At 43.6% G+C, this 12,635-nt stretch overlaps 1 protein-coding gene across 2 annotated transcripts in view; it reads left to right on the top strand.

The window, feature by feature from the left end:
* The window catches only part of prex2 (phosphatidylinositol-3,4,5-trisphosphate-dependent Rac exchange factor 2), an 81,557-nt gene that overhangs the window by 35,928 nt on the left and 32,994 nt on the right, over positions 1–12,635 (top strand). For both annotated transcript variants that reach the window (XM_046370808.1, XM_046370809.1), the window contains exons 16-25: positions 1,136–1,278; positions 1,619–1,711; positions 2,604–2,752; positions 2,868–2,953; positions 4,687–4,823; positions 6,416–6,533; positions 7,336–7,520; positions 9,267–9,428; positions 12,027–12,249; positions 12,347–12,554. In XM_046370808.1, coding sequence (XP_046226764.1) covers positions 1,136–1,278; positions 1,619–1,711; positions 2,604–2,752; positions 2,868–2,953; positions 4,687–4,823; positions 6,416–6,533; positions 7,336–7,520; positions 9,267–9,428; positions 12,027–12,249; positions 12,347–12,554 — 1,504 coding nt within the window. The remainder of the gene's footprint in view (positions 1–1,135; positions 1,279–1,618; positions 1,712–2,603; positions 2,753–2,867; positions 2,954–4,686; positions 4,824–6,415; positions 6,534–7,335; positions 7,521–9,266; positions 9,429–12,026; positions 12,250–12,346; positions 12,555–12,635) is intronic.

Here is a 12,635-nt window from a genome sequence, read left to right as displayed (position 1 = left end):
GAAGCCTCACACTACAAATTACCAGCACATTTATGGAACACAGCAATCCCAGCCATCAAACTTCCTGTCACTTCCTCAGCCTTCAGGGTAATTTTATCATTTGTGCCAGTAAGTTGTTTGGCCTGACGATGTGGCTATTAAAACTATTGGCACTGTATCTGATCTTGAGGGGAATGAAGTGAGGGAATGTTAGAAGGAAACTCGTTTTTTTTCCCCCCCAGGGTTATTTCTTCGTCTCAAAATTGAAGTCTTGGTGAAGGCACTTTGTTGCCAACCATGTAGGCTGGATTCATTCAAAAGTGACCCCCACAAAAGTGGGGTCTCCCTCGCGGTATCTATTTGTGAATTTTAGGATCCATGGTGTTTAAGTACTGGGCATGCTTCGTTTGGAAAGTTCTTTACTTAATGCAAAAGGCTTAGTCGTTAATTTTAATATGCTCTGCTTCTGCACAGCAGTGGACATCAATGTTTAAAGTGTAAAGAGTGTGATGTTCCCTGAATGCCCGAGAGATAAATGTTTTTGATTAATTATCAATAGGCAGTCTGGGCCCTTGAGCTAAGCCATGTTTTCATTTCATGCACTTGTATTATGACATGGTATAAAAGCATGTGTTAGCCCGTTTACCAAACTGCCTCAGTATTTTTTGTTAATAAATTCCAGTACATTTTCTACATTTCCACACATCCACTGGTTTCTATTTAATCTCCCACAATTTGTCAAACTGTAAAGTTACGTAATAGCTTTGAGTGCATGCTTTCCAAATCTAACCACTGTCAAAACTGCATTAGCATGAAACAGTTAATGTGGCATTATTATGTTCGCTGAGATGATTACACAGCTTGAGCAGGAGCCTGCTCATTTCCTGCTGTTTAAATGAAAACCAATGGCAACCTGGTGCAGTATAAAGAAAAACTGTTTTTGCTTTTTGAAAAATGGCATCAAAAATGTGACATACACATGGCGGTAAAACTTTCAAACACGCTGGAATGAAGTTTTAAGCCCAAGAACAATCTGTTGCCCTGCGATTATTCAACAAATGTTATTTTGTTGAATAATGTTATATGTTATATGTTATATATTTTGTTTAGTTGTCTGACATGTATTCATCCATGGCTTCCCTGTTATCTCCATCAGTGCTGGAAAAGAGTGAATTCAAGGACGAGCCCTTGTTGTTTCGCTTCTTTGCCGATGAGGAGATGGAAGGTTCCAACACCAAACACAAACCGATGAAGCACGACCTGAAAATAGTTGAGAACGTCATCTCCAAGTCTCTCCTGGTGAGCGTCCACTTACAGTCCGCCTCGGTGGCTTATTGAGTGATCAGCTCTCACTCTGTATAATGTGCTATGACTTTGCCGTAATGTAGGCCCATCTCAGAACGAGCCAGAGGAACAGTAGATAATTAGGCTGCACACAGCTGTGACAGGGAGAAGTCTGAACACTGCACAACTCCATTTTATACCTCAGTAAGCAGTCTTTTCAGAGGAGTGAGCAAATTCTAACCCGGCTGCTATCTGTGTGTACCAGTATCTGCTTCTGGTGTGTGTGTGCTTTGTGAAAACGTCTTGGTCTGCTGGTTTGGGATTTTGTTGATGGGAGACGTGTTGTTTTTCCCAGATAAGGCCCAGCGATGGAGGCTACGGCTTTACGCTGGAAGAGAGGAACAGAGTGCCCATCATCAGGTCCGTGGAGAAGGGCTCCTCGGCTGAGGTGAGAACGCACACGCAGATGCAGCACATGCACACACCACACATGTGCTTTCTGTTTTGAGGTTTGAAGCTTCTGCACGGTGAATACAAAGAAATCATTTTCATCACATTCATAAAATAAGTGATGGCTCTTCACTTCTGTACGCATTGTGCAAATTCTCTCAGCACAACGGTTTTATTGAATTGAATTATTTTTACAATTATGTTGGTAACATGTTCTTATTAATTCTGCCTGTTCTTACTGAGTGGATTTACAGTGTTGTACAGTGGAGAGTTTATCCAAAAAAGGAGGGACGTTTTTGGCTTCAGTGTGGTTCAGTATATCTTCTTTGCTGTATTTAATGTTGTTTTCCAGAAGTCATCCCGCAAAGCTGGGATGCCTTTCCAGCAGATGAGAGATATAAATCTTCAACAGTTTCCTAAACTAAAGCTGCTTTGTGGTGATGGACGCTGATGCTAACATTAGAAGCATTTACATGCATTAAATAGCACCATATTTTTTGAGGTCTTCTTTGGTATTTGGCTTTGATCTGCGAGATGAATATGGGACAGAGGAGTTTGCAGAGAAATGCGATCAATCTGAGCGACTCGCAAGTCCCACCGGCCCTGAAGTAGCACTGAATGTGCCTGGAAGGTCTGGATTGCATGGAGACTCACAACGTGTGCCTCTGTGACTTTAAATGTTCAGTTTATGTCAAACAAATCCCATGTGTCGTATCCTATGCTCTTCTTTGTGATGTATAGAAATCCTTTGGGAATATTGATGTTTTCATACCAGAAGGATTAGCTTGAAACCGAAAATGGAGACTCCATATGACTTTAAAAACTGATGTTTGACTCATTGTCATTTTCTGTCATCTATTCTCTTCTCTGCTGTTCTGTTGTATTGTAAGATGGCTGGCCTGGAAGTGGGGAAGAAGTTGTTTGCCATAAATGGAGATCTGGTGTTCCTCAGGCCTTTCTCTGAGGTGGAAGTTCTCCTCAGGCAGTGTTTCAACAGCAAGGGGCCCCTCAGGGTGCTTGTTAGCACCAAACCAAGAGAGTAAGTCAGGCCTGCGTATGCATGCGTGTAAACGATTGCATAAAGGTTCCGTCATGGCGATACTGACAAAATCATCTTGTATTGGTGTTCCTATTTTTCCTCCTCTTGTCCCCAGGACTGTAAAGATCCCAGACTCGGCTGATGGGTTGGGCTTCCAGATTCGTGGCTTCGGTCCCTCTGTGGTCCATGCGGTTGGGAGAGGTAAAGCATCGCCACCTCTTTCACTCGAGCTGTCTAGCCTCATCAGAAAAGGGCCTCCCGTCACCTTGCGGTGATTGCGGTGCAGCTGGCAAGCAGCTGCTCCACCTATATCTTTTGGGGGGTGTGCGTGACTTGGCCACAGGAGGCCAATTTTCCCCACTCATGCTCTCCGTGTGCATCCGTTGGTTGGTTAATGGTGCTGCCAAAACTGAGAATTATCTGGTCATCAGTTACTTTCCACATAGCAATAATTCTCATGTAGCTGTTCACATTTTTCTTTGCAGTTCTTATCCCCTGATGGATATGCACTCAGTGTTTTTTCATCCCTGATTTTTTTTCGGCACACACTGAGTGTTTAGAGGTGCTGCTATCAAGGCTGGCACCAATAGCCCAATACAAAAACAATCCATGGCCTTGTCTGGCTGTTCTCAGGGGAATTGGATCTTGTTTTTTTCCCTTAAGCAATCTAAGTGGAATAGCAAGGTAGAAATGTGTGTGGGTGTGTGTGTGTGTGTGTGCTTGTGTGTTGCCTGATGATGTGGTTGCCTGGGAACCTGCTGTGTGTTTAAGTAGATGCTCTGATCAAAGTTGATGATGTAGGAGGTGTCTAATCCTTTGGATTGTCAGAACAGCAGCTGTCCAAGGTCAACAGGAGCAGGTAACACCAATTAGAGGCCGAGAAACTGAGAGGCAGGAAGAGGTGTGAGAAAGAGCAGCTATACAGATCCATTATAAACTTCATTTTAGGTGGCAGTTCACTGTATTCTCATTGTTTGATATGGGCACTACAAAACTGATTGTCCTGAAATGTAGTACAGAGGATAAATCCTACTGACTTTAGGGCCACTCGCCAGTTAAACTACTTTGTCCAGTAGTTTGGTTTATGACCAAATAACTGCGAAAGTGATCCCATCAGGCTTAACTGTTCTAATTGCTTACTGAACTACTGATGCATTAAATGCCCCAGTTTTTGGAAATTTTCCCCAAAAACATGTTGTTTATGTTGTAAATTTAAAACACTTCACACCTTTTTACTGGAGGAGAAGCCTACCTGAAACAGGGTCTATAAACTGAGCTGTTGGTTATTGGTTTGTATCAGTTTATGATAGGAAAATAAGATTAGATACACATAAGCACACATGAAGAGAGACTGTCGCCTGTTTTTCTATTGCACTATAAAGTTCAATCGCTCTGTCTGTTGATAAACTGTCTCATAGACAGGCAGAGAAAGTTCAGCTTCATAATTTCATTCTTACAATCCTTGGCAAGTGGAATACAGTTTATGTATGTCGCAATGTATGCAAGGTATGCAGTGGTATGTGGTTAAGGACTTATGAAAACAAATGGGAGGAATATTTAGTCTGCCATGCACTTCCTTGTGATAGCTGTAAACCTTGACGTTTTCTTATGGTCTGAATCACATCCCTCAGAGAGGCCCTCACAGTCTACCCCAGATAAACAACTTCCCTCCTCTCCACGCTCCCTCTCACACTCCTCCTGAGCTGCCAAAACAGGAAACTAAAGTTGCAAATACAAAGACGAAAAAGGAATGTCGTTCAACCCAATTTTGTGTACAGGATGTGAAAGATGTGACAGCTTTTTTTGTTGTTTTTTTATTTTTAGGGACATGCCGGTGTTTGTTTCATCCGGATTCCGCTGTCACCTGCGTGATCGTGTGCAGCAGTTATCGCCCTTGATGCATCTCCTTTTTCTCTTTGCTTGTCTCACGCCAGGCACGGTGGCAGCCATCGCCGGCCTCCACCCGGGCCAGTGCATCATCAAGGTGAACGGCATCAATGTGAGCAAGGAGAGCCATGCCAGCGTCATCGCTCATGTCACCGCGTGCAGGAAGTACCGTCGGCCCACACAGGTGAGGCGGCATGAGAAGAAGGGAATAGACTGGAGGGTTAATCTGACTAGACACTGCAGTTTTCACCAAGTTTTGTTTTAGGGGCTAAGAGTTCACCCAGTCTTTAGGGTATCTGCGTGAGCAGTGTGAAGATATATTCCCCTAAGCACAGCTGAATTCTTCTCTGCAATTATGTTTGATTTGAAGGTCACACTTTCATTTCCCATGACCTACGCTGGTAGAAAGTTAAGATAATTTGAATGGTGGTGTTGATTGATGAGATAGTTATGCAGTGCAACTGGAAGGAGGAGAAGTGTGGGAGATCATAAAAGAACAAAAGGCACCAAAAGAGCAGGAAAAAAGGGGCAACAAGAAATAGTTGACTGTGAGAAAAAAACAGCAGACAGACCTCCTAGCTCCAGTTTACCTTCATCTCACTGACTCCCTCTTTCCTTCTCTTGGGTCATTACGCAGAAATAATAGTAGTTTTGGCTCCTCCAGCTCTGACCCCTGGCTCACAGCGGTGGGCCTGCTGTGGGAGACTGGCAGGCTGCAGAGAGGTGGGAAAGGATCTGGGGGTGGCTGGGACTCAGGGTGGGTGAGATCCCTGGAGGGAGGGAGAAAAGGATGGAGGAAAAATAGGGACAATTTATTTATTTTTTTTCCTGGGAGAGTGGTTGACAGTGGGCAAATGTAGCGGGAGAGAGTGAGCAAGCTCCAGCCCACCTGTTGAAGGTGGGGAAACTGTGTGAAAATAGAAACCCAAGAGTGTGTGTGTATGTGTGTGTGTGTTCGTGTGTGTACGGTGTGAGTCGCTCTTGTGTGTCATTGTAATTGTGCCCCGTTGGGACTTAATGAAGCCAATACAAGCAGGGTTTCCAACACGACTGACAATCTGGCTTGCATCAAGTATGGACACAGAGGAGCCGCCCTCTTGTGCGGCTGCACACTGGATGACCACAGAGCAGTAGGCAGGCACAGCATGTAGCCTTGGAAGAAAACCTGCTGTGGGCTTGGGTGTGGAGAGAAGACACACACGCACACACACAAGGCTCCGTGGCACGCTAGACTAAGTTGATGGGATTGGCACGGATTTGATTTTGAGGTCTCACCAACCATCATGCTCCCATATGTTTGTGAAGGCTTCGTACTGTATGTTTTGCCAACCCAGCTGTGACGCTGCACATCATATCCGGGCAGAATCAGCTAAATACAGTATGTTGCATCAAACCCAAACCTCAGTCTGCGTATACACACAAACACACACACATACACATACACGCCAGTTTTATTTCTCTTTCCTCATCTTCTATCTTCCTAGCAATAGAAAGGCCAGCTATTAACCACGAGTGACAGTGAAGGTTGAGAGTCATGCTGCAATAGACTGATTTGTGTTGACAGTTGTGTGCGTGTGTCACTCCATTGGTTCCAGTCAGCTTAATTCTAAGTGAAAACACACAGAAGTTTTACAGGTCAATGTAAGTTCAACATATAAATAGAAGAATCTAAATTCTCTGATACCAAACATCAGATTTCAGTTTTTTCTTTTTTTTTGTAATGCAGAAACCTTTTTGTTATGTTTCTAAATATTTTTTTATTGTAATCATATGCAGCAAGATACCATTAAGTGGGTGTACAACAACAGTGAGAGCGCCCAGGAGGACAACCAGAAAACTAACCAGAAGCCAACCCCTGAGGAGAACGGAGATGGATTTGAGTGTAAAGTAGAAGGTGACCACACACAAACGCATGCACACATTCACAAGAAACTACACGAGAATTAGTCACCCGGGGAGAGAAATTCTGCTCGAGGTGTCTGTGGATGTGATCCAGGCGAGTTCGCCCCCCCTTTCCAGTTAACAAGTCCGATGCAGCTCCGAACAGGCTCATCTGGAGTGCGTTACCCCGAGCACATCCCCCTCCTCTGGCTCATCAAGTGTTAATTCTGCGCCTACGATTTATGGATCCCAATGAGAAAGTAAAACAGGAAACCTATTCCCTTCACAGCAAACAGCTCGGGGACAGGATTTATTGCCTTATTAAGTCATCGCTTTAGCATAGAGCCGGTTAACTTAATGTTGTTGGAACTGCTCATCTTTTTTGGTGGGAGATGGAGTAAAGCCATGTGCGGCGGCTCTTCCTGTAAAGTGAACCACAGTTTTGGTGGTCTGAGGCCTCCTAAAGTGTGTGATGATGAAAATGCTTTTTGTAGTGAAGATCAGGATCAGGGCTTTGGACTGCGACCATTTAGTTGCCTTTTGTGACCATTTTTGGAGACAGTGTTACTACATTTTATAACCAGGAGCACCACGACGACTTGCAAATTTGACCATAAAACACTACTTTCATGTGCAGCTTTTTCCTTTAAAATTAAACAGCACATTTTTATTAAATAAACTTATTGCCCAAGTATTTATCTGCAATGCAGTTAATGGGATCACCAGGGCTACGAGTTGAAAAGGTTTGCCTGTCAGTTAACTGAGATTAGTTTCACTGATGTCTCTCTTATTCTTGTGTGTTTCAACAATCTCAGAGGTGATGGACAAATTCAACACTATAGCCATCATCGATGGGAAGAAGGACCACGTAAGTCTGACAGTGGACAACGTCCACCTGGAGTATGGCGTGATATACGAGTATGACAGCACAGCTGGCATCAAGTGTCACGTGCTGGAAAAGATGGTCGAACCCAAGGGATTCTTCAGTCTCACCGCTAAGGTATTCTGACTACTGTAGAGACATTTTGATGTACGAATAAATGACATTCAGTGTCTCATTTATCTTCTTAACACTAAGTCTAATCAGTACATTAGAATTCTCTCACATGCTGGATCAATGTGTATGCCACGATTAATAACTGTATGACCAGTTAAAGATTCTGGACGTTTGAACTGAACTTGGTGATTAAATTATGTGGGATGCAGACTGTTCATTGTTTGAAAACAGCGATTTTGGTAATTCAGTAAATTTGGCTCCATGCTCACTTGGAAATTTGATTAAGTGAAACACAAAGTGTTTTCATTTGCAGCTAAATTTGACACCAAACATCTAGTTTGATTATTTCAGTTGATATTATGCTTAAGTGAAGCACATTCCTCACAATATTTGAGTTTATCAACATGAATCCCTCATTTATTATCATATATATTTGGCAGAAGAAGGTTGCTTCTGCATAATAAAGCCCTGATCTAAGCCCTAAGCCAGCTAAAACATACTTTTATCATCAATTTAAGAAGCAAGCATGTCGCTGCTTAGGCTCTGACAATATGCCAAGTGTCTGTGAATAACAGAGAGAGAAAGACAAGGAGACAGAGAGAAAGTTTTCTTCCCTTTTCGGTGATGAATCGAGCTGTTGGTCTTCGTCACCTCAGTGTTACAGATGTGAAATGCTTCTGTGTCTCGCCCTGCCAGCAGATGAATTCCTAAATGATTCCACATGATTTCTGTCTGATCGGAAGTGAAATTTCAGTAGAATTTATAGTCAAGAACCTTTTCTTCAAAATGCTGCACAAATTCCACAGTGTAATTTTTTGTATTTCATGGCTTCAGCACAGCCAGATAAAACCACCAGCTCTCCTGCTGGGTAGGTTGAATGTCTTGATGCTAGTTAAAAATGACAGCTTTATTTTAGTCATGTTAGTTCCCAGCCGTGTTAAGTGCATGCCTTTTAACTTCCCACCGGTGACGTTCTCAGATTGGTCATTATTGATTTAAGATGCACAGAGGAACAAAGATTCCCTCAGACGTGCGTGTACGTCAGATTAGATGATGAACAGCATGTCTCTTGTTTATGGTGACCAAGTTGAGATCACAAGTTGGGATCACGTCTTAAACTGATTTAAAGTTACAGCCCCTCTTGTGTCCTGAGGTCTTTGAAAGCACCATCTTAAATAAAAACCAATGACAGGCACAGAATTAAAACTTGAAATATTCCATTTGACTGGAAGTAGTTTCCCCATCCCTCCAAAGTGAAAGTCATTTTAGTCTTATTATAAACATCTGGCCCAGCAGTCCACAATCTCCCCTGAGACCTGTGTGATGTTGAATTTTAATAAGGCTTTCTTTTGCTTCATTCTGCTATTACATTTCCTTCCTTGCTTTTCTCTCTCCTGCGCTGGGCATCTCATTAAGACAGCTCTGAGATTTGTGTCTCTCTTCCTTCTCGGATCTAATCTAAGATCCGGAAAGCCAGAGTCTACATACATACCGGACGTACAGCATCTCTATTACAATTCGGGTTTATCCCCGTGGATTTATGAATAGCACATGAACGTTGTAGATATCCGAGTTAAATTGCTCATGAAATGCTGCAGAGGAATCAGCCCTCGAACCAAATGTATTTTTCCAGTGAAAAAGAGCTCGTCCATTTATTTCCATCCCATTAGTTGTTCTGAAAGATTTTTTTTTGAGGCATTTCTGTATCAGTTAATCATCCCTGCCTTTGTTTGCCCTTTCCCTGACCAGATCCTGGAGGCGCTGGCGCGTAATGATGACACGCTGGTGCAGATGTGTGGCAGGCTGAGTTTCAGCTGCGATGTGATCCCCGAGGAGCTGCAGGTACGCTTCAGCGCCATGTGTGGTGAGAGGGTGGAGCACATCAACCGGCGCATCACCAACTACAGAAAGGTAACTGTCCTGTGCTGCACTGGATGGCGTTTCTCTGCACCGTGAACTGCATATGCATAGTTTTTACTCAGCTTGGAACTGTGAATATCGTGTATAAAAACCAAATTTAAATAGTTTATGCTGTGGTTCCACACTGTGGTTCTTGCCCTTCTTGCCCCCCATTCAGCGTAGTTTACTGTGATAAAACCTTTATAGCGGAGTCACCTGCGGATACAAGTAAGACGGGGATGAAAACATAATGAAAGTGTATTAATAAGACACAGAAGACGTTGGTGGATGCTTGTTCCTCACTGCGCTGACATTAACATGTCAAAGTGCATCAAACTGTCGGGGGCGTCAGGGTGTGAGGGCTGCTGTAATCAGTTCTCATTGATACTCACGAAAAAAACCCACGACATCCACATTTGATAGTATCTGTGCGAGTGCTGTGTGCAGGCTGTTCATTCAAAAACAAAGGAAGAAACACATCCAATTTTGTGCGCTCAGGACATTGTTTTTGTTTTTGATGTGGTATCGAAAGAGATATCGAGCGTTGTTTTTATACTAGCGTCCTACCAAAGTTTGAAATTCTGGTTTCGTGACAACCTTAATGCGTGCAGTATGTAGTGTGATCTGCCACTTTGTTTTTTAAATTGGTTACAGCTAGTTGTTGACAGAGACAAAGTGTTTTCGTCGCTTTTCATTCACATCTGCAAGCGCATGTCTATAGGCCAAACAGCCCACTGCGTGCAAATGTGCGTGACAGAGGAAAAAGGAAAAAATCTGACTCAACATTAGAGTGGGCCTTGGATTAATTACCAGTCACTTATAAATAGCCCTGCTTAGCCACAGTCAGGACGTTTGTTGTGTAAGATGGAGCATTCCTTCTCAGCCCCCTAGAGAGGAACTGGAGGGGGAGGGGGGCACTGCGAAAGTGAAAGAATGAGAAAAAGAAAGAAGTGAGCAGGAGAGAAGGATGAAAGAGGGAAGAACTGACAAAAAGAGAGATATTAACCTGAGGCCTGGAAATAAGAGTCTGTTCTCAGGTGAAGGTCAGCTCACGGTCCATCTGGAGCACATCATCTGCGCTCTGAGCTACATGCTGCAGCTCCCTGAGATAGCCGACCAGACATGTTTGGTTTAAGTTGCTCAGTTAACATATACATTGTGCTCGGCGTAAGTTGCTTGACAGCACAAGTTGCTAAAAGACTAGTCTGACGGCTCATAGGGTCTGCTGTGTAACATCCGAGACATTATGCAGGCCCTGTGATGGACGGTTCAAGGAGAGTGCAACCAAATGTTTGTGATATTCCATATCAGCTCTACTGGATCCGAGCAGTCCTTTAGGCTCCTTGTGTATTTTGTCTGACATGGGGATCTCATAGCACAGCAGGGATGGTTGGATGTCCTATAGAAGTTTTATTGCGTTAAGCTGCTAAGGAGGAGTTTGGCCCTCCTGATCCTGTGTACAGGATCCCTGTGCTGTTATCTGAGAGAATCTGCGTTGTATTTTGTCAGTGTAAAGTGTGTTGGACATTAATGTAATGAAAATAAACCCACAGTTCCTAATTCAAAACATGAACTCACTTTCTGGAGGTTTGCTGAAGTTACAAATCAAATCACAAGTAGCAAAACATCGTTTCAACATATAACCTCACAGCTGATCCGTACATCAGTTTAATTCCATTTAAAGGGTTAATGGTGATGGTGAGTTCTTCACATATGTGAGCAATGATGATGTTGCGTGTGTATCTTTGTTCTTTGATTTGAGTTAAATCACATGAAAAAAGGAGGAATGTAGGGCATGTAAAGTTACCAGATGTTCTGTAGTATATTTCTTTGCAGGTGAGTGATACAGCTGAAAAATGTATCGAGATGAAATGTTTCATTTCAGTTGATGAGTATTGATGGCTTTTACGGACCCGTTTTTAATAAAGACCGGAGGGGAAAAGGTTTAATTTAACCACAGCACTTTGTTTAACCACTTTTTTCCTTCACTATTTCACCATTTTACCATTACAAGTTCATGTGAACCTGAGCAGCTTTCTGTGGGTGATTATGACTTGAACAACCACATTAAAGAAGACATTTAGTCCCTAAAATATTTATAGGTGTGCGTTGGATGTAATAAGAATTAAACCAATCAGACTGTCAGCCCCTGCAGCACAAACAATAAGTGCATCTCCCCATTAAGAGACACTGTGCGCACGAGGCACAGAAGCTTCGATTCATTGATTATTTAAATCTCCCAACACAGAGACAGGATTGGTCAGGCTCTAACGATGATGTGTTGTTCTACACGTCCTAAAGGTCACACACAGGTAATTAACCATGCCGTGGTATTTGCTGCTGTGAAATTACGACGTTCAAACGTTTAAGGTTACAGAGTGCAGCCTCTCTCTGTAGAGCAGGTTTTTGTTGCTCAGTGGCGCAGTCGCTTTCTGCTGCTTCCAGAACACACCTCATCTTAAGACCAACTCGCCTGTGGGCACACAGATGGGCGCAAGTACATTTGCGGTGTGGGTGTGAAAATGACAACCGCATCTGTTGGAAACTAGTAATGACACTGGTGCTCCTCTAAGTCGCTCAAATTTCCCACTTTGTACTCTTTTTGAACAGTTTGCTCGGGTACTGAAGAACAGAGCATGGCCCACCTTTAAGCAGGCGAAAGCCAAGGTGTCCCCCCTCCATAGCAGCGACTTCTGCCCTACAAACTGTCATATCAATGTGATGGAGGTGTCCTACCCAAAGACCACCACGTCTCTGGGCAGTGCCTTCGGCGTGCAGCTGGACAACAGGAAGAACACGCTGGAGAAGGGAGGACGCGGCAGTGCTGAACAGGGTGAGCACTGCGCAGATGAGTTATGATGCATCTGAATCCTACTTTGTATCAGTCTGGAATTTCAGACTTTTTACTGGCATGTCTGTGTTTTGCTCAGGGAAGCTAAACCCCATGGTTAATGTCCAGCACACTATCACCACCATGGCTGCACCATCGGGTCATAGCCTGGGCAGGACGGAGGGCCACGGCCTTCGCTTCCTGCTCAGAGAGGAGGACCTGCTCACCCTGGATGCTTACCAGAAGCTCCTCTACAAACTCACCACAGCTGTCAAGGAGATGGAGACACACGGTGCACACATTCACGAGTGAGTGGCCATATGTACCTAGAACATCTGTGTACCTGTGCAGCCTTTGCAATTCACAAACTCCTACAAAAGTAACACACC

This window comes from Scatophagus argus, chromosome 18 (genome assembly GCF_020382885.2).
Source record: "Scatophagus argus isolate fScaArg1 chromosome 18, fScaArg1.pri, whole genome shotgun sequence".
Taxonomy (NCBI): Eukaryota; Metazoa; Chordata; class Actinopteri; family Scatophagidae; genus Scatophagus; species Scatophagus argus.
Note: the sequence above shows the minus strand (reverse complement) of the source record. Positions and strands in the feature narration are given on the sequence as shown.